This window comes from Tiliqua scincoides, chromosome 4, assembly GCF_035046505.1.
Source record: "Tiliqua scincoides isolate rTilSci1 chromosome 4, rTilSci1.hap2, whole genome shotgun sequence".
Classification (NCBI taxonomy): Eukaryota; Metazoa; Chordata; class Lepidosauria; order Squamata; family Scincidae; genus Tiliqua; species Tiliqua scincoides.
In genome coordinates, this window is record NC_089824.1 from 188,085,483 (window position 1) to 188,107,293 (window position 21,811).

The 21,811-nt window shown below is 43.1% G+C and overlaps 1 protein-coding gene across 1 annotated transcript in view; it reads left to right on the plus strand.

Moving 5' to 3' along the window:
- The window catches only part of LGR6 (leucine rich repeat containing G protein-coupled receptor 6), a 170,633-nt gene that overhangs the window by 115,897 nt on the left and 32,925 nt on the right, over positions 1-21,811 (plus strand). Inside the window, exon 6 of the mRNA XM_066624681.1 lies at positions 13,178-13,249. Within this exon, the coding sequence (XP_066480778.1) occupies positions 13,178-13,249 (72 nt within the window). The remainder of the gene's footprint in view (positions 1-13,177; positions 13,250-21,811) is intronic.

The window sequence follows — 21,811 nt, forward strand, 5'->3', positions numbered from 1 at the left end:
AGAGCAGTTATTGTAACGGTCCTGCTTGTGGACTTACTGAAGGAATCTTGCCAGTCACTCTTGAAAACAGGGTAGTTGGGTGGGTGGACCTTTGGTCTGGTCAAGTAGGGTTCTTCGTATAGTCTTGTATGTCATGCTTTGTCATACAAATTCCTTTGGTGGCAGGAATTAGTAATATCATTGTTACAGCTACTGAAACATGGTGAAGGCCCAAGGTGAAGGAATCCAAGGTCATATTGTCCTTGTCCAGTATGACCTTATAGAAGTCATATTGTCCTCCACCTAATTTGTCTCTTCATAAACTAGGGTTTATCTATGCCTAATAAAGGCATTATTCATTCATTCAACTAGGGTTTATGGACAGAAAGAGCATACAGGTTGAGTCTGCGAGGGTTCCGTTCCCAGAACTCAAAGATTTTTGGCTGGCAAAAATCACATTAAAGAAAATCCATTTAAAAAACAATGTCCCTTTTCTAGGCAATTTAAAAACAGCCTTGCTGACCTTTGTGATGTAAGACAGAGTCATTAGGCAGACAATCCATCAATCTCTCTCCAGGTGCTTAGAAAGGCTTCACTTCAAGCCAACCTCCCTTTACCCAGAGTGCAGCAAAGTGATTGAATGCAAAGTGATTATCTTTCTTTCACATGCTCAGGGGGAAGGGAGGGGTTGCTTGCCTTGGAGTGAAGCTGTTCTAAGTGCTTGGAGAGAGAGAATGACTGATGGATTGACAGCCAGCTGCCCTCTCTCGCATTAACAGGGCTGTTGTTAAATGACTTTTCCCTTTAAATTAAAGGAAAGGGCCCTTCTCATCACATTAAGATAAAACCGCAGGTAAAAAAATCAGTGGATAATTAGGTTATACCCGTATTATTTTTTTCTCTGTTTATTTATTTATTTAACTATAATAAACATAAAATAGAAAAACAAATACATACATAAACAAAATTCTAATAAAGCAGCACAAGCGAAGCCAAAACATTCCCATACTTATAATCCAAATACATACAGTCCAAACGTTAACAAATATTAATCTATACCTGTATTATTGAACATTTAGCATTTTTATAATTACCCTTAGTTTTGAACACATAAACATAAGTAGCTGAGAAAAATACAAAGGGTGTAGTTGTACTTGGAAAAATACAAAGGGTGTAGTAGTAGTGGTATAAGACACTACCAGATACTTGTAAGCAAAAGGATTCATCTAGTTAAGTACTATTGACCCTAACTGACAATGGTTCCTTGGGGTTTAGGCAAAGATCTTCCACATCCCTGCAACCAAAGGTCCTTTAACTAGATATACTAGGGATGGAGCTTGGACCATATATGCATAAAGAATGTGTTCTGCTATTGAGCTGAGATGGCCCTTCTCTAGTCAAACAGCAGCTGACCATTCTGTGTGCTCAGTGATGTTGCACACAACCAGAAAGACAGGAAGTGCCAATGGGAAAAGATCTTTTCCCCTCCCAGGATAATGGAGGAAAGTCACGAGGTATCATTGTGGAGAACTACCATAAAGTTAGGTTCTGGATGAGTGTGGTTACAGGGATTGGGTATCCTGTATATATGCATATGCTTTTTCTATGTGACGTTCTGTAGGGCATCCTCAGTGCTTTTTCCAAAAGAAGACTTGATGCCTTATTTCCAGTTTCTGAAGCATTAAGCTCAAGGCAGCTCTGTAAGTCAAATTGAAGGCCCTGGAAATAATTTCTGTATGGTTATTGATCTGCATTTGACCTATAACTAGATTCATTCATCTTGTATATTTGCCTAGCAGTGAGATTATTTTTTAATGCCAGGATCACATAGCTAAATGTGAAGCATTGCCAAAGAAGCTTTCCATTCAATTCAAGGAATCGCCATGGTGAGTGAGTCTTCCAGCACCAGCATGATGTTGCTGCTACATGAAGTCAGTTTCTAGTGCCCTCCACGAGAATAATATGTGTAGAATAGCCCTCAGAGGGGGAAAAATAAACTTTCTGAAATGTATCTATAGAACATCCTCAATTGAGTCATGGTAACTAGAATGCTTTTCCTGAAAAATATGTGGAAAATATGTGTGAGCATGTATGTGACTGTGCATGTAAGAAGCAGACAGCCCAATCCTATCCCCTCCCTCCCAGTAATGCAACAATGCCAAAATAGCTAGTGCTGCATGCTGCGGGGAGGGGTTGTCATGGAGGTCTGGGTAAGGGAACATTTGTTCCCATACCTGGAGTAAGCCTCCACAGCACAGACAGGTTTACTCGGACCTGTGCCAGCTAAATCACTGGCACAGGTATGTGTGGACCCATGCTGGAGAACCAGGTCAAGGAACGGGGTTTGGATTCGGCAGTTGTCACTGCTGCCAAGTCTGCCCCCTTCTCAAATTCATGCTCCCCTGCCTCAAAGCTGTCCCATTCCGCCCTCCCCCTTCCCCACTCTGCCTTTGTTTCACCTTCCCCCTCTTCATTCTGTCCTCCCCTCACCAAACCTCGCCTCCCCTGCCATCCTACCTGTGCTGGCAAGTCTTCACAGCTCCACCAGTATGCACAGGAAGGCTCCAGCCTCCCCACCAGCACTCTGGCAGTGCATAACACTGCGTGATGCCAGAGAGTTTTTTGCGACTGCTGTAAGGCAGTCTGCTGGCAGATTGTTAGTTCCACCAGTGTATGAACTGAATAGGATTGGACTGTGAGTTAAGAAACAGGCATGTCGAGGCAGAAGGAGGGTTTGTCACTGCCATAAACTTAAGTTTCATTCTAATCTGGGAGTTACCATCTTTGGGAGGGGGCCAGGGAACAGCTGCGGAGGGATACTAGGGAAGATGTCATTTACAGCCTGATTAATACTTCTGGATACCCCTGATCAGCAGTTTCATAGCTGAGGACATGACCTTCCCAGGTGCAGCAATGTGGTTTCCTGCTGCGCACACCTTGGGCCTCTGGGAGCTACATGGCTGATCATCCGCTGATGGAGGAAAGAGTCAACATCAAAATATATAAGCTCCAATCTGGAACAAGTTAGGGGCATCAGCCTCTGCTAATAAATTACATCCCCACTAAGGAATTCTGTACACCCGTTCCCATCCGTTTCTCATGTAGGGATGTGGGATACTTTCTAAACAAGGAAATGTCTTGTGTAGACCTGCATACTGTTAACAGAGGCTGCAAAAATCAGCCTCTCTCCTTCATTCTTGTCTGGCAGTTAGGGCTTTGTATATAGTGAGACTTTACACATCCTTGATGTAAGGGAGAAAATTTATTTAGCCTCATGTTTGGAGGTTTGATCAAGGGACGTTGAAAACACCTAAAACAGACTCTGTCCAAAGATGTGAAGGACAGAACATCACTTTGCATTCATGATTCCTGGATTTCTAACTTTAGGAAAGTTAGAAGTGAAATGCAGATAATTTTTTTAAAGTTAAGCATTGGTTTTTGGTTTTTTTTAAAAGGAAAAATAAGCACTGGTTGGCTCTAAGGACAAGTAATTGTAGAGAGAATTCTGGACAGATTTGTGTTAGTTACCACAACATGCTTTTAATATCCCCTGTGCTGACAAATAGACCAAAAACAGTAAGTCCTCCGTTTTTCATCACAGGTGGACCTCTCAGAAGCTACTTTGTCTGTACATTTCAGTCATGTCCTCCTTCATGTGCCTTCTTTCTATCAAGACCAGGGGTGCCCAAACCCCAGCCCTGGGGCCACTTGCGGCCCTCAAGGACTCCCAATCCAACCCTCTGAGAGTCCCCAGTCTCCAATGAGCTCTGGCCCTCTGGGAACTTGCTGGAGCCTGTGCTGGCCTGACGTAACTGCTCTCAGTGTGAGGGCAACTGTTCAACCTCTTGTGTGAGCTGTGGGACAAGGGCTTCCTCCATTGCTTGCTGTTTCACATCTGTGATGCAGCAGTGGCAGCAAACGAAAGGCTGGCCTTGCTTTGTGCAAGGACTTTTATAGGCCATGAGCTATTGCAAGACCTTCATTCATATAAGTTCCCTCTCTAATGTATTCATTTATGTAAATTTATTCAAATTTAAAATGTAAATTAACTCTTTTTTTCCTGACTCCGGACACAGTGTCAGAGAGATAATGTGGCCCTCTTGCCAAAAAGTCTGGACACTCCTGATCTAGACTAAAGAGCCCCAAATGCTGTAGCCTTTCTTCTTAAGGGGGGTGCCCTAGCCCATGAATCATTTTGGTCACCCTGTTCTGCACCTTTTCCAGTTTCACTTTACTTTTTTGAGATGTGGCAACTAGAACTGGACACAACATTCCAGCTGTGGCCTTACCATTGATTCATACAGTGCTGTAATAACGTTGGCTGTTTTATTTTTGACCCCTTATTTAATGATCCCAAGCATGAAATTGGCCTTCTTCACACCCGCCAAGCATTGGGTCAATACTTTCATGAAGATATACACCAGTACCCTAAGATTTATCTCCTGATCTGTTACAGACAGCTCAGAACCCATCAGCGTATATGTGAAATTTTGATTCTTTGCCCCAATGTGCATCCCTTCACATTTACTTACATTGAAGTGCACCTGCCATTTTGCTGCATGCTCCTCCAGTTTAGAGAGATCCTTCTGGAGCTCTTTACGATCCCTTCTGGATTTCACCATCTGGAAAAGTTTAGTATAGCAGAAGAACAAAATGTATCATGAGAAGCTGCCCTTTTGTTACATTCAAAAACTACCTCCCTGTGATGTTTCCATCTTCTGTTCAAGATATTTGGGTACACCCATATCACAAAGTGGCATTGTCACAACTCACGTGCAGTGACACTGTACAGCATATTAAGTAGATTGTGTACCCCAATGTTATAGCAGGAATTCACTACAGATATAACATATTTGGCAGCATCCATGTTGTGGGTCTGCTCATTATCCTATTTCCTACAAAACAAACCAAGATCTCTGTTTTTTCATATGGCATGCCAAACTGTCCTCTGTAGAAACCGCTGTAAGGATTTTCATAGAACTGTGTCTTCATTTTGTTAAAGCTTCACTTTTGCAATTGTGAAACCATCTGTAACTTACCAGGAAAAAATGGCTCTGTATGAACAGTGCATAACTTGGCAGGGACTGGAGCAACTGTGATTCCACTTGTTAAAGTAATTTATTTAACATGGATGAGAGGATGGAAGGAGGGAAGAGGAGTTCCTCTCCTCAAATATTTACCGTCCCAAGTTGGACTGTGAGTCAAACTCCCTTTGTTTACATTGCTACAGAGCTGGTGGCAAAGATTGGGTTCCATTTTCCATGAGAGCTTCAGCATTTCACATGCTCATAAGATTATAAAAGAGTCTCTTTGGGGACTGGAATGTTCAAAACAGAACAAAACATTCCAGGCCAAATTTAAGCCAGAAACAACTCATCTTTTGTATCTCTCTGCTTCTCCTATAAGTCATGATTATGCATGTGGAACAGTACAACTTTGACATTTGCCATCTAAAATGGTTTCCAGTTTAGAGATCTAGCTGCCCTGGTTGTGTTAACCACTTACTCCTCTTAACAGTGCAATTGTTCCTGTGCTATTGTGTTCAGTTGGGCTTACTCTAGGCGAGTGTGCGTAGAATTACAGCCTGAGATTTCCTTTGTCTAAAATTCAGTATGATGCAATTTGTCCAAATGCATAACATCGCAAACGGACCAGCAGGCAGAGTTTGAGATGAATGTTGGTTCCATTTAGTTTACACTAACACAGGGTGCAATCCTAACCAACTTTCCAGCACTGAGGTAAGGACAATGCAACTCCAAGGTAAGGGGATAAACATTGCCTTACCTTGAGGAGGGCTCTGTGACTGCTCCCCAACTGCAGGATGCAGCACATGCTCCACCGGCACAGCTGTGCCAGCACTGGAAAGTTGGTTAGGATTGCGCCCACGGACTCTACGAAGCAGATTTAGATATTAAAGGTATTTGAATGTATGCATTTATGTATGTGTTCATTCAGCACCTACAATAACTGTTGACACAGTATTAGGAATATTAGGAAAGGCATGACTCAATATTACAAAAGCAGTAAGAAGTAAAATGTGGCAGCCAATATATTTAAAAATAAAACAAGATAGAAACAATGGATATTGGAGTTAGAAAATTTAACTAACAAAGGAATTAATATAAATTTGTAATACAGGATATAGAAAAAGGGAGATTGAATCTAGAGCAACCTTTCAATTAAAAGAAATATAAGCTCTGGAATGTTTCAAACCATAAAGGATATCCCATTGTGTCTTAGAAGGGGCCCATGCACCAAATTCAGGATAGGGTCAGCAATTTCACTTTAAGTTGTTCTGAATTCAAAATTTGAGTGTGGCAATTGCCATAAAATGTTCACAGGACACTTGTTGCATACGCTGTGAAGCACTGAAGCATCAAGTTAAGAGTACAGGGAGCTGTCATGCAGTCATGTATGCACTGAGGTTGATGATATTGTGGTTTATATTTGTGCAGCCCTTATGGACTACCTGTTATGGACACAAATTAGTGAAGAGTGAGTTTGAGAAGCAATAAGTGGTGACCTACAATGAGCGACAAAAGTTTACTCTGTATTTGTTCAGCCCTTGGACAAAATAACGCATGGACAGTAGCACTACCCCTTTGTATTATGACTTACAGATCAATACTCATAGATTGAGGCATGAGTTCAAAATGGATGTATTTCACAGATGGAAACTTGTTCTATCAGTGTTATGTCTGCCATATGCATTGTTGCCTCTGTTTGAGTTAGAACCATCCTTTCTGCTAATGAATCAATGTTATTTCAGTTGTTTGTGTGCGTGCCTTTGAGATCAATCTCCTATGGCAATATGCCATGTGACACTAGTTATTATAATACTTGAACCCTAGATTACCAAGCCAGGGATCCAGCTGGGATTTAGAAGTATGTAAAGTGCAGGTGTTATCTTTGTGTAAGGGTCTAAGATGACATTAAGGCAGCTTGATCTGGAAATGCCCCATAAAATTTGATAGAGGAAACCATCTGGATTTGGAGGGTATTGCTTTCCTACAGTGAGGAGTAACTGTTTTATGCTCTAGTGTCCTGATTTAGATTTTGAAGGAAATCGATCTTCTCTGTTGAAAGTTACAGTGGATCCAAGTTTTCTCTCAAACAGCTGCTTTTTCCAGTCCCCCCCCCCCATCTTTAAAGGGAAAGCAGTTAAAACAATTTCTGCCCAAGAGCAAAATCTTTAAATGCTCACCAGAAACATTCAGGGCTATTGCAGGCTTCAAGTTAACTACTGCATGGAGCCTATTTATTCTCCTCACCATAAATCCAAGCTGCATTTACCACGGAACACTTGGCATTTGGAGCTGCGTGCTCTCTGCCAAACAGTACTTAAGATTGTGGAATGGGATTTTTTTTTTCTTTGAGACCAGCTCAGACCAAACACAAATAATAAAAGTGCCATTGATTCACCTGCTGGTGGCTGAAACGTCTTTGGAGGCGGCATAAACAATATGCCATTGCCCATAATTGTTAAACAGTGTTACAGAACATGTATTTCCTGTGTTCCATCACAAAAAATATACTGGTTGTAAGGTCATCCACCTGCTTCTTGGGCACATGGTGACAACTTCTGGCATGTCTGGACTGATTTGTCAGCCCAAATTCTGGAATGTCTGAGCTGAAGTGACTGTCTCAGGGCAACCTTGGACATTCTGTAGAAGCCGCAAGAAAGTAGTCAGCTCTTTCCCAGGACTGGTTTCAGGGCTCAGCATCCATGACAACTGCCAAGGTCAAATTGGGAGGATTCAATTGATCTCTGAGCCACAGAGACCTACTCACTTTTTCTGGAACTGGGGGAATTTGGGGGTGATCTCTGGGAGAATTTTGGAGCCCCTTTGGTGCCATGCTAGCATCTTTTCTTCTTCCTCCTCCTCCTCCTCTTTAGATTCTGTTGAATTCCCAGTCCTAGTCATGGTTTTCCTGAAGAGGAAAAACACTAAGGCAATATACATAATCTATGTTGTTTATTTTACTAAGGAACCAGCTCCTAACATAATGTGTGACCTGGTAGCTCACAAATACCAGCAGCTATAGGATCTATGAAATATAACGCAGTGTTATAGAAGTTGCTAAGGATGAGATCTGTGAGCTTCTGGCTCAAACGTTACATTGTCACCCAGAACGAATTACTCCCATGAACAAAAATCACTTGCCGCAGTTGGAGGAGTGTCCCACTGCGGGAAAAAAACAAAACACCAGCGATGGCACATAGAGTGCACCTCTTGCCAGGCAACTTTGAGCTGCCGCAAAATGGTGGCAGCTCCAGAGCCACACTGCCACAGACCCTGAACTGCATCAACCTCTGTAAGTCAATGGCAGGACCATGTTGTGGGCAAGGGCAGGAAGAGTTTGGGGGTGGTTCGGGGGGAACAGGGAGCAGACCTGGGGGGAGAGAAAATGGATTCCAGCAGCGCCAGCATACACCAGGATCCTATCCTCTCTTTTTAAACTGGTCTCTCCTCCTTTCTCTCCTCAAATTCATTCCAGCTATATAGCAGACATAGGTCCAGGGAGACCCATTGGCTATCAAGAGGCCCATAGAGAGGTATTTCCCTTACCTCTGACAGGCCTCCTGATCACTCCCCCAACATAGCATGCAGTATGCACTTCCATGGTGTGGTTGCATGCTACAGCATGGGAATGGATAGGATTGGGTTCTTGCTTGAATTGGTGCTAAACCTCTAGTACCCAGAGCTGTCAATCAGTAGAGACCCTGTGCTGTGGTAACACTATGACAATGAAATTTATGGTCCTTGGTGTGCTAATGCAATTAAAACTCCTTTATTCACTTCTATGGAACTAGGTACTGTTTCATATGTATTGGATCTGAAGTGCCATGACCCCAGGTAGCTTTCATCCCCTCGTGTATACTTTATTATGTCCAGGTGTTCAGAAATGCTGACCTCCTCCATAGCAGGAATTGGGAGCCAGGCTATGTTGAAAAATCTTTCCCTTTTTCTTTCCTAACAACAAAGAAACAGCTTTGGGTTCAGTAACATTAGGTCAGTGGCAAGACTATTTTGCTAGCACAAACAGACATGGAAATATTTTCAGATTTGGACTACTGGATCTGCTCCAGTCTGAAGGCAGCAAAGGTTATCTGCAATTTAATGCATTACAAATGTTAAAGCCCAAAGTGGAGTAGCTCGTATCTTTCTCGTCTGAATTATAGTCCTGGTCTAACAAGACATTGCAATATGAATCTGCCACAGCAGTATTACTTTTTCCCGATTTCCCAAGACACATGAGACCAGGAGTTTTCTGCTAAGCCAGAAGCAATCCGAAACAAACTTCAAGGCTCTCTCCTCTGTGCCCTCGCTCATAGGGTTCCTCTGTGGTATCTCCGTTGCTGTAGCAATGCAATGGGGTGCTGTCAGTTTTACTGCAGAACTTTCCTGAGCAGCTTTGATAGTCATCAACAGGCTGCAAACCAGAAGTCAGGGCTGGTGAGCTCACGGAGGCTGCAATCCTAACCTCACTTTCCTGAGAGTAAGCCCCATTGAACAAAATAGGACTTACTTCTGAGTAGACCTGGTTAGGATTGTGCCCTGAATCATTCAGTAAATGATGGATTATCAAGTGCTGGATATCACAACTTCATAGCTTCATAGACATTGCTGTTAGCACAGCAAGGCTGACATATTCCATTGGCATAGTGTTACCACAGCACGGGCAACTACTGAACAAAGTGGGGTTTCCCTTAGCTGATTGGTTCAATACTCTGGTTTGTTAACTAACTGTGGTTTGAACAAATCATTGTTTCCCATATTTGGACAAAATAGGAATTTGCAGTTTGGAACAATCTGCAAATGGAAGCTTTAAATCTCCTATAGTACCTGAAGGAAGACAGAGGGAGGAAGAGTGCACAGACGCAAGGCTTGCTGCGGCACACACACAGAATGTTAAACCATAGTGTAGCATTATATCTGATGCCTTCTGGCAAATGCAAGCCTTCAGTCTTCAAATCTCAAATCCTTCTTCAGAAAGGATGACCATTGGTTCTCTCCTTACACCATTAATTGATACAACTGTACCCCCAATACTCTTCCTTGTTTAATGGGCCAGTCCTATAAAGGGCTGACGGCAGCGGATCTCATAATCCAGTGTCTTAGGAGGCATAAAAGCCATGTTGCCATCACATGAAGGAGCCACTGGCAGAAATGACCAGCAGCACCACAAGTGCACCATGCCCACTGGTCTAGATAAGGTTGTGGAGGGGGTAGGGAGGGGGAGGGCAGGGAAGGGGAGCAGGCTGGTGGGGGTGGATCTTAGCAGCACTGGCACACACTGGGTCCTATTCCTGATTTTTCAACCTGTTCTGCTACTTCACTTCCTCATAATTACACCAGCTACATAGTTGGCATGGGAGACCCATAGGTGATCAGATGGCCTACCAGAAGGTAAGTAAAAAAGATGTTTACTTACTTCTCACTGCCAGTCAGATCACCACCGCTACTACCACCACCACCATAGCATGCAGGGCATGCTTTGTCAGTGTGGCTGCATGGCAAAAGATGGTGGGGGATAGGACTGGGCTATAAAAGTATTGGTTGGCAACCTTCAGTCTCGAAAGACTATGCTATAAGCCTACAGCACCCAGTATTCCCAGGTGGTCTCCCATTCAAGTACTAACCAGACCTGACACTGCTTAGCTTCCGAGATCAGACAAGATCAGGCATGTGCAGGGTAACAGTTCGACTGTAAAAGTATTAGTGTGGGAAGAATTTGTAATCGAATCTACTTGTGTGTCAGATACGGGTTTGCTGATTCTTTCACAGGTCACTTCTATGAATGAAATTCATCGTAACACAAGAAAGAACCCTAATTGGAGGAGTTTATCTCTGAGTTATATGTAAACAAGAATTGTTAGCAATGTAAATATGAAGTAAGCTGGTTAGAATCTACAATTACAGAGCAATCTCATGTACATTTACTCTGAAGTTAGTCCCACTATGTGATGTCTCAGTCTAAACATTCCAAGAACCTTGTCTGCTAAAGCCATTCTGTCAACCATTCTATCCATTTCCTAGGCTATGCTCCGTTTAAGGTGACCCATCAGTCCATTTTAAGGTGATCCATTATAATCACTGCACAACATAGGAAGAGCTGGCCAGGGTGCTAGTTGCTTTCACAAAGCGCTGGCTTGCTTTCACAATTCTGCAGCACGCCAATGCAGAAGTAAAGGAGGAACGCAGGGAAATAATGACTGTCTAATTAGAGTGGTGGTTTATGGGTGAAAATGTTGGCCGTGGAAGTAAAAACCTCAAGTCTCTGCTTAGCTACAAAGTGTAACCTATTTTGCTCTTAATGTGAGGCTAATGTGAGGCTATAATGTTGCTCTTAGCTTCTTTAGGAAGCACGAAAGAGATAACCAGCTAAGCAAAATGAAACCTGGTTTAACCTGCATGTTTGGCATTTTCTGTTATAATACTGAACATTGAATTCTGTGTTCCACCTGGTGCAGCTCAGCTAGAAACCTATTCTGTCAGTGTTGCAGCATTGCTGCTACTGATATAGATGAGTATCACTGATTACACATATAAAACGGTTCACCAGAAGGAAATGGAATGCAGAAAAAATTAATGAGAAGCACAGGGTATTCCCACATCTGTGCAATAATCAAGAGAATGTGGATAAAGGTGAAAGGAAGGATATGAGATAATGGGGGGTCTTTACATTGCAGAAGAAATAGACATGAAATTATCTAGCATGGATTTTGTGAAGAAGAGATAAAAGCTACTAAAGACTGTTCCCCATTTCTTCACTTTCCTCTCTTTTTCCCTTTAGCAGATTGGTGTAGAATACTCACAACAGAGCAATGATATAGCTAGTGTGATAGTTTGTACATCTTTTGCCTTATAGCAGTGTTTCTCAAACTGTGGGTCGGGACCCACTAAGTGGGTTGCGAGCCAATTTCAGGTGGGTTGCCATTCATTTCAATATTTTATTTTAATATATTAGACTTGGTGTGATGTGATGGTATGTGACTGCATTTGGGGAATGTCACAGATTTTAACTTTTAACAGGCTACTATGAAGATGCTTTTAATAATGACAGTAAATGGGACTTACTCCAGGGTAAGTGTGGCTAGGATTTCAGCCTAGGATTGCTGAAAATTTTCCTGCTTCATGATGTCACTTCTGGTCATGACATCACTTCTAGTGAGTTCTGACAGATTCTCATTCTAAAAAGTGGTTCCCAGTGCTACAGGAGTGAGAACCACTGCCTTACAGGCTTTCCAAAACACAACATGTCAAGTACAGCCCCACAGCAGGATGATAGATGTAGTTAGAATATATGAATTAGGAACTTCAGACATGGTTTGCTTTACAGAGTGTCATAACTGGGGTTGTCAGCAAGTTTAAGAGCTAGAGGAGGGGTCAGAAAAAAACGGTTTTACATTCTAAATCAAAATCCCTTGCAAATAAACACGGGCTCATTCTGAACTTCACCCTGCCCTTTTCTTTGGCTGCAACATTACCTTCCAATCACAGCAGTGTGGAAGGGAACACAAAGAGGCCTTACAGCCTAGTCCAATTCCCGGCGGTGCCACTGGGTACAGTGGCCCCAAAATGGCTACTGTTGTATCTAGCGGCACCACTAGGGCCTTTTGAGATCTCCTCAGGGGAAGGAGACTTTCTTACACTTCCCCTGCGGAAAACTCCAGGCCCCGCAATGGAGCTTCTCAGGTCTGCACTGGCTATTTTGACAGCACAGACTTCGGAGCATCCATGTCGGGCTTTTCAGCCCGACGTAGAGCAGGGCTTCACCAGTCCCACTCCCCTCCCACCCCGGTTCCTCCCCCCTGTCCACCCTCTCCCACCCTGGAATGCCTCCCCTCACTCCCAAGGCCCTCACTGCCACCTAGAGCTCTTATCATCCACCTGATCTAAATCAAGCTAAAATTGGCTCATTTAGGGAAATGACATTCTGAATAAAGATAAGGAATTCTCTGCCATCACTAGTCATAACTGGGCCTGTTGCTTACAAACAACAACTGCGTATGATGCTTTCCATAACTCCTTAACCATTCTGAGTACATTCAGTGATTGCTTTTGAATCTTATACCTCTTGTATTAGCAAGCTGCCCTGTGTTGCATTCAGCTTGCAAAACATCTCTGGGCAACAAAATGGAAAAATATATTTGCTGGTGTTCAGAATGTAAGAATTTCTTTTCTCTTTGTAGGCATCTGCATAATAACCAGATACAGAGCTTGGGAATGCATGGCTTTGAAGGACTACACAGCCTAGAAACTCTGTGAGTTATTTAATTTTTCTTTGTACTGAACTTTAAATTATTCTCCCAGATAGGCTGTGATTGTTGTGCAGTACTTTTATATTCAGTCCATCTTTCTACAAAATGGTCTAAGAAGCAAAGGTGAAGAGAAAATTATGTTCATGCATCACAGGAAGGTATTCTACCTTAAGGCTGAATGTGCAAATGGCTGAAGTATCCCATTCTCAAACTACATTTGGCACTCATGTTTCTGGTTTGCAACTATATTATTTATCATTGGAACAATTAGGAAATCCCAGTAATTCAGACACAGAATATTTCTATGCAATGGTTCATATGAACTAGTTATTATGCTCAGATAGTCATTTCATTTTAAAGACTCTGGAAAGTAAATATATGAACCCAAAGTGGCTTTTAGTAGAGGCCAGGAAAGAAGAATGGATTTGTACATAGTCATAGGCATTGTGCACATTCACACCAACAAGCCACATGCAGTTTAAGTAGGCACACGTAGTGAAGACTGACATAAAGGTACTGCTAGAGGCATTTGAGTTTTGGTGAAAAGAGAGTTATGTCAGTCCTGGCAGAAACATTTGTGGTCCTCCTTTTTCTTATATGCCAGAAATGGTTGCCTACAATAAGGAATTACTGAATTTAATGTTGGCTATGGAAGACAGAGTCTCAATTCATTCATGTTCAGAGCTATCATGATACTGTCTTATGTCTTTATGCTAGTAACTCTAGATGGAGGAACCATAGGTGAAGTATAAGTGATGTAGTTCTTTCCAGTATGAAAATGGGGTTGTCCCCGGGAGGATGATACTGCTGTGGGAATGAACCATATCATTTGCTCTGTGCATGTGGGCGCTCCATCCAGATTTATTAGAGCAGTTTGGGATCATGATACAAGGGAATGGCTCTCTTGTCACTGAGATAATACATGAGGCAGGTTGTAGACTTTCTAGGTCCCAGAGCTGTCTTGAACTGCAAGAGTTAAATGCTGGCTCCCCAAGTCCAGACAAAAGGCATCTGCCTGGCTCTGTGGAAAATGCTTGCTTTTTATGTGATGATCTAATAAAAAACAAACAAACAAGGAGATAAATCAGCATTCTGGAACATCAAACCAAGAGACTCTTGCCCTCAGTTGTCCAGAAACCTTTCCAACCACCCCAGTAAAGCAGGCCTTGACTTTAATGGTAGAATCAAGCTGTCAAAAGGATAAGCAGGACAAAAGGGGAGAGAAAGAGAGACTCTATCCCAGCATAAAAGTGTCATTCAAGTAGATAAAACTGCCACCAGTGTGAAATTTTGCCAAGGGCACTATGTGACCTGTGTTCCCTAGAAGCTTTGAGCTAGGGATTAGTAGGAGGGCAGCACCAGAGAATACATTTTCCAGACAATTACCCATAAAGCATCCTATCAAGTTTTTTGAAGTGACTCCATTTAGGGAGGGGTAGCAAGGAGAGGTTTGTGAAGCACTCTACCAACAACATGGAACCTTACAGCAAAATCCTCTATGGGAAGAGTTTAAAGACTGCCTCAGCTCTGTATAGCTGAGAAAGATGGTATGCATCAGGGCTTTCCTGGTTTAAATCTTGCAGATCTTGGGTAACAAGAATGCGAGAAGAGCCCAGCAGGATCAGATCAAAAGCCCATCTAGTCCGGCATTCTATTTCCCACATTGGCTAGAAAAATGCCACTGGCAAGCCCACAAAAAAGAGATAAAGGCATATTTCCCTCCTACCATTGTTAAGGAATACCAACTCTGGATAAGTATGGAGTAATACCACTGACAACACAATCCACGCTGCCCTTTCTGTGTATTTTGTGTAACTGTACCCCATTGTTTATTATTATTCCAGCATGTTCCTGAAATTGTCCAGAGATAAGCAAATCCAGCATGGCTTATCTCAAGTCGAGTCACGAGTGTCCACCAGCCCTTTAACTCAACTTGAAAATGAGTCCTAACGGGAGGACTTTCTGAGGTGCCCAGAGCATTTTGGGGACCATTAAAAACTCCATTAAAAACTCAGCCACAGCTCCATGGAAAAAACCAGAGCTGCTGCTGGGATGTGTGCATCATTGTTCTCTTTAAACACTCCCCTGATGTCCCCATCCCATCTGTAAATAAGGTGGGAAGGGGTGGGATGAACTGCATGAGAGTGAGGACAGATGCGGCAAGAGGGAGGAGGGTCACACGCAGCAGCTGGGAGACTTACCAGTATGACCCAATCCTTTGCAGCTCTACTCAGAAGCTGTCCCATTGCAGCCGGTCATTCAGTGGATGGCTAGGAACCACCTCCATCCATCTTCTCCCCTCACTCGTCCAGGGAAAAAACCTTCATCCAATGATCATCATTTCCTTCAGAGATGGACAAGAGAGGCCACTTCTGTCTCCCCCCACCTCCTGCTCAATGCAAAACCAAAACATGTACCCTTCCCTGTCTCCTGGCTGGGATTTCCCTGCTGATTGCCAAGTCTGAAAGATGGCCCCACAAGGTTTTTACACCTCAAAAAATTAAGCAAACATCTAGACACAGGCAGATTTGAGTCTGCACATGTGGGGACTTATTTCCAAGTCAGTGGCTTCAGACTCAAGTCAGTGCCAGAGTCATTGACACACCTGACTCAAGTGTACACGAGTCAGCAAAATAATGTGTTTTTGTGACTCAGGCTCAAGTCACCTGACTCGAGTTCTCATCCCTGAAATTATCTTTATTATTCGCTTCTAATTACAGGCACTCTAATACCCATATTGGCTCTGAGGCTTTTAGCTTTAGCATACAAACACCTAGATATCATGTCTGGCTCTATGTCTTCCTTGCATGAAACCTTTGCTGTGATACAATTAATAATTTGATTGATTCCTTATTGTCTTTGCATGTTCATTATCAAGTTGTCCTGAGAGGGCAAAGAACATCTTGCCTAAGGGATGTCTTATCCTGAATCAGATGCTCCTCAGCTCATGTCATGTTGGCTTTCCTTCACAAGTCAGTTTAAAACCCATTCTGCAACCCTTTTTTATTTTAAGCACCAGCAGTCTGATTCTATTTTGGAATACACCTGTTACAAACCCATATCTCTGTGCTCCAGTCTCCCACTACAAAGTCTCTACATACGCATACACAGAGAAAGATGTGTATCCTGGCATGAAAGGGTATATTGTAGATACATTACTGGAAAGATGGGTTCCTTCTAAAACATTGCTGCCTACTTCTTCCATATGATGTTCTCCTGTACCAAGACCTTTGTTCATAGTCATAAAACTGAGGAACTGTCACAGAGTAGTACCTCTTTATAATGCCTGAAGACCTTATTTACATAGCTTTCTGGCTCTTTCAGCTTCTCCAAGTCAGCCACATTGGCCTTAGGGAAATGAGAGCCCGATCCTGAATGAAGCGTCCCAGCCCACTGCTGGCGTGTACTGTCACGTATATGCTGTAAGGCACACATGCAACAGTCTCTGCCAGTCCAGGGCTGGAGCAGGCTCAGAGTGAGCCAGTGCTGAGCCAGCACTGGCTGGTGGACCGCCGCCCAAAGCTCCAAGTGAGCACCAGGCGGCGGAAAGGTAAGTATGGGTGGGTGGGGGTGTTCCAGGGGAGGGGGATGTCAGGGGAAGGTGTGGCGGGGGATGGAGCAGGGCTGGAGGGGGCAGAGATAGAGGCAGGCCCTGCTGCCATATCTTGACCCACCCTCCCAGCTTGGGAGACCTGACATGGGTCTCCTTGAATCTGTGCCCGCTCAATAGCAGGTGCAGATCCGAGGAGACCCATTGAGGTCACCTGGGTCTTACATGGGGTAATGAAACGTAAGCTCTCTTACTCTGAGTAGCCCCAGCAGTGCTTCCTTGGGATACAGCAGTAGCCATTTTGGCGCTGCTGCAGCCCTGGGTGCTGGGAAACTCAGGATTGGTCTGTTCCCTAAGACCTGGGAGAGATTTACATAGGATGCACATCCATGACTTCTGCCAGGCTAGCAGATGTGACATTCTTTCTAGAAAACACTGGATAGCCCCTATACCCCCACTAACTTTTTAGCACAATGACTTTTAATTGCTTTATGTTACTTTTCAATGTATTTCAATTGCTTTATGCTACTATGCTACTAGTGTGAGGCTCATACTGATTTAAATACTCTCTTTAATATCCTAGTTTCCTCTTCCTGTAGTCAAAATCTCCTATGTCAGATTCTCACCATACTACATATTTTAGCATGCTCTGTTGTGGCTCTTTGATCTGCAGAGACCTTATAAAACTAATGGGAGACCACTGGGCCTCTTAGAGCCCAATCCTATCAGTTCCCTGTGGAACTCCTTGTCACAGGAAGTAGTGATGGCATCTTGCCTAGATGCCTTTAAGAGGGATTGGACAAATTTCTGGAAGAAAAGTTCATGATGGGTTACAAGTCATAGTAGGTAGGTGCAAGCTCTTGTTTTTAGAGGCAGGCTGCCTCTGATTGCCAGATTCAGGGGAGGGCACCAGGACACAGGTTGTGTCTGTTGTCTTATGTGCTCCCTGAAGCATTTGGTGGGCCACTGTGAGATACAGGAAGCTGTACTAGATGGACTTTTGGCCTGATCCAGCAGGGCTCTTTTTATGTTCTCACCGATGCAGCAGTGCTAAAAAGGCTACCACTGCATCCTGTGGGGGGAGCAGTTGTGGAGGTCTCCAGGTAAGCGAACATTCATTACCTTACCCGAGGGTAAGTCTTCACAGTGTGGAGGGGTCTATTTGGACACATATTAGTGAATTTGCTGGTGCAAGTTTGTACTGTGGGATCTGGTCCAAGAAGAGGGCTATGATTTGGCAGTTGCCACTGCTGCCAAACCTGTCCACAGACCCAATTTGGCTTTTCCCCACTCCTATTGCTACCCCCTTCCACCCTCTTTTGCCTTTGTTCTACCACCCCCCCGCCCCGCCCCACTTTCCCCATTGCCTTATCTGCATTGGCAGGTCTGGGTGGCTGCTCCAGTGTGCGTGGGAAGGCTCCAGCCTGTGTGCACTGCTGGAAGTGTTTTTATGACCAGTGACCTATGACCATATGATTGGGCTATTAATTAATAATATATAATATGAATTTTTGCCTTATGCTGAAAGATGCACATGTGACTTGGCATTGCTGTTTACCTAGGAGGGATACATATTGCACATTTTAATATAGCCTGAATCTTAGTAAGGCAGGAGAAAGCAAATGCTGAAACATGACAGCAACAAGAGTGAGGTGTGAGCACTTAACTTGTAGCTGAGTTACATAGCAGACTTGTCTTTCCTACCAGTCATTGCTCTTGTGCAACTAATTGGCAAGGTATTTCTCCCTGTAGCAATCACTGATCTTGCCACCAACTCATCTCCTCTCCTGTGAGATAACAGGAAGAGAGAGGGAAACCTCCGTGTTCATTCTCTTTCATGCAGTTTGGCATCTTTCCTTTGGAAGTCATTAAGGAACCTAGCCAGTTCACCTAGGGATAGAAGACAATGCATGCAAAGAAGAAACTTCAGCACCCCAAGGGCACAGTCGTCACAGAGCCAGGCTTTATTCCGGAAGGTTGATTGATATGAGCGTGTTTTTGAAACTGCATGCCAAAGCTTCTACCGAAACTGACATTAAATCAGAGAGTTCAAGCTATCATGTGAAACGATGTGGAAACAACAAAGAAAGAGACAGAAAAATGAAAGGAGAAGCCAAGCTTATGGCTCCAGAACAATGCTGCATTGAGAAGAGGGTGAGACCTTGGTGCTCCAGAAGTGGTCCCTTTGAGACAGCATCTGTTAGTTTATGTAAAAAAAAAAAAAAAGCAACGGATGAGAAAAATGGAACAAAACAAACATAGCAGATATAAGGAATAGCAGGCACAGAAGTCTCCTTGCCTCCTAAACCAATGGCTCAAATATGAAAACTTGTGAATAAAATATGCCATTATTATTTGCAACATAGACAGCATAGGTGGAGTTACAGAGGCTGGAAACAACTTAGATTTTGCATGTCTTGGCTGCAGCAGCCTTCATTTGTCATCTATGTTTGTACTAGCTCAAATCCATCATTTTCACTGCATATCAACCTGTGTAATCTGCTTTGTGTCATGGTTTGGTTGCATTTTACTATACAGTCTGCATTGCACATGGATGCTATCGCAATGTTGATATCTGCCTTGTAAGCAGCAGTGCCAGGGCAGGGTTGTCTCATGCCACATCATTCTACTTTAATCAGATAGGTTATTTTATAAGATGGTTCATCCCATGATAGCATCCCAACATAGCAGAAGGAGCAGACAGAAGCTAAAGATGCTGTGATAAGAAAACCATAGTGCTTTTTTTTGGCTATTCTCTGTCATCAAGCACAGGCAACCATCTACCAAGCAATAATTTAGTGTACCTATAACACATAGTGAGCCACTCATCAGTACTGTCCTGTCAAGCAGAGAGAAGGATCTTTACACACTTCGGCACAGCACCTGAGCTGAGCTGGAGAAAATGGGAAAGCGTCCTTCACTTGCACCCATAGTAGCATAGCAACTGCTTTGCTGGGGTGTGTTGCTAGACATCGACAATTTGCTTGTGAATAAGAGAATTCAATGAGCAAGGTCAATGTACATGTACAGCCATGTGGGGTTGCATCCAAGGGTGGGGTGACGTCCATGCCTGCATGGGTGTATGTCAAAAGGGTCTAAGATTATCATCATCTGTTGGTAAGAACTTTCATGTACAGGTAGGATGTTACTACTTGATAAATAGCATCTATTCTTCTTTAATTTCCAGCAATCAGGCAAGAGGGTGCTTCTCTTCCTCCGTCAAACAATATCAAATTTTAAAGTCATGGTGGTCTATCTGAGTTTTCTGAGCTCCACAGTCATATGCTGCTGGGACTTCTTCTATGCTCTGTTCAGTCCAGATATTTCCATGGGAAGGGCAACTCTTTGGAGTTCCTATTCTTTCAGCCCTATCTAATTCAGCTGTTATAAACCGCCTAACTGGACAGTAACTTCTTGAGGCAGCCAGACAAGGCAAGGGTAGACAGACTGCTGATTATTAAGGGGACAGCACCCTCTTAAGGATATAGCAAATTAGTGTCCTCCACTGTGTGTGATGCATTTTTAGAAAATATCATGCAGGTTTTCCTCCATCTATGCTGAAGAAATAAAACACAATATTAACAATACAAAGCAAAAGCCATGTGCATCCTGACAACTAAATCACACTGACCATGCTTGCGTTGGTGTGAACTATACTTACCACTAATAGTAACTGGACAGATATATTTTCAGTTCAGATAGACTTAAATGAGTTGTGATTCAAAGTGCAAGTTTAGTGAAGCTATAATCTGAATCTGGGGGTTGTTTGTTCTTTGAGTAATTGTCCAGGATCTGCTTAGACCTATGGCACTGAGTCACCCTCTGGAGACAAAGCCACTGACATGCAGTCCGCACCAGGCCACAGTGCATCTTCTGACCAAAACAAAGACTCACTCCAGAAGCCTCTACATAGCCCGAGCACTGCAAGAGCAGTCCCTAGCGAGCCGATCCCAATGCTGGGGGCAACTCCCCCAAACGGCAGCACAAGTGCCATCACTGACCTGCACAGGAACTGGGGCGAGCCCAGAGAGACTGTCAGGAATCCTTTAGCTAGTAGTGATGGCCGCAGCCCAGCACTACCAGGGCAGTCTCTGGGAGGCAGATGGAGAAGGAGATGGGGAAGCCCATTCAATTTTAATCTATTTACAGTAACATTAAGCATTATCCCTCTAAATTCCATATTTGCCCATGTTTTTAAATGCCCCTCAATCAAAAAAAGTCTATAATCAGAAGAATTAAAAAAAGAATTTGATTAATATTAGAATATTTGAATTTTTCAAAATAAATTTAAGGGAGTTTGCCTCAGTGTGTTTTTCCTGAATTTATTTGTTTTCAAATTCAAGGTAAAGTAATTTAAAAAGGGATTGAGAATAAGGCTGACAATGTTGTTATTCTATTGTACAAATCAATGATAAGGCCACATCTGGAGTTCTATGTTCGGTTCTGATCTCCACATCTCAAGAAGGATGTAGTGGAATTGGAAAAAGAGTGACCAAAATGATTTGTGGGCTGGGGCACCTCCCACACAGAAAAGGCTACAACATTTGGGGTTTTTGGTCTAGAAAAAAGGCACTTGAGGGGAGACATGATTGAGGGCCCTATCCTATCCAATGTTCTAGCATTGATCTAACCACCATGCAGCCCCAAACTAAGGAAACAAACATTCCCTTACCTTGAGGAGGCCTCTGTGACTGTCCCCACACAGCAGGATGGAGTGCACACCCTGTGGGCATGGTTGCATCAGCACTGGAAAGCAGGATAGGATTGTGCCACGTGACACATAAAATTATGCATGGGATGGACAGAGTGGATAGAGGAGTTTTGCTTCTTATGTGGTTTATTTTCATTTGTCATTCTGAAAAAGAAAATATTTCACTGATGTTTTTCAGTTTTTCCAAAATTTGCCATTTTTCTATTTCAGGCCTTGGGGAAAAAAATTACTGGGTTTCACAAATGTTTAAGGTTTTTTCCCTTGGATCTTGACATTTTTACATGAAAGAAAAATGATTAGCTTC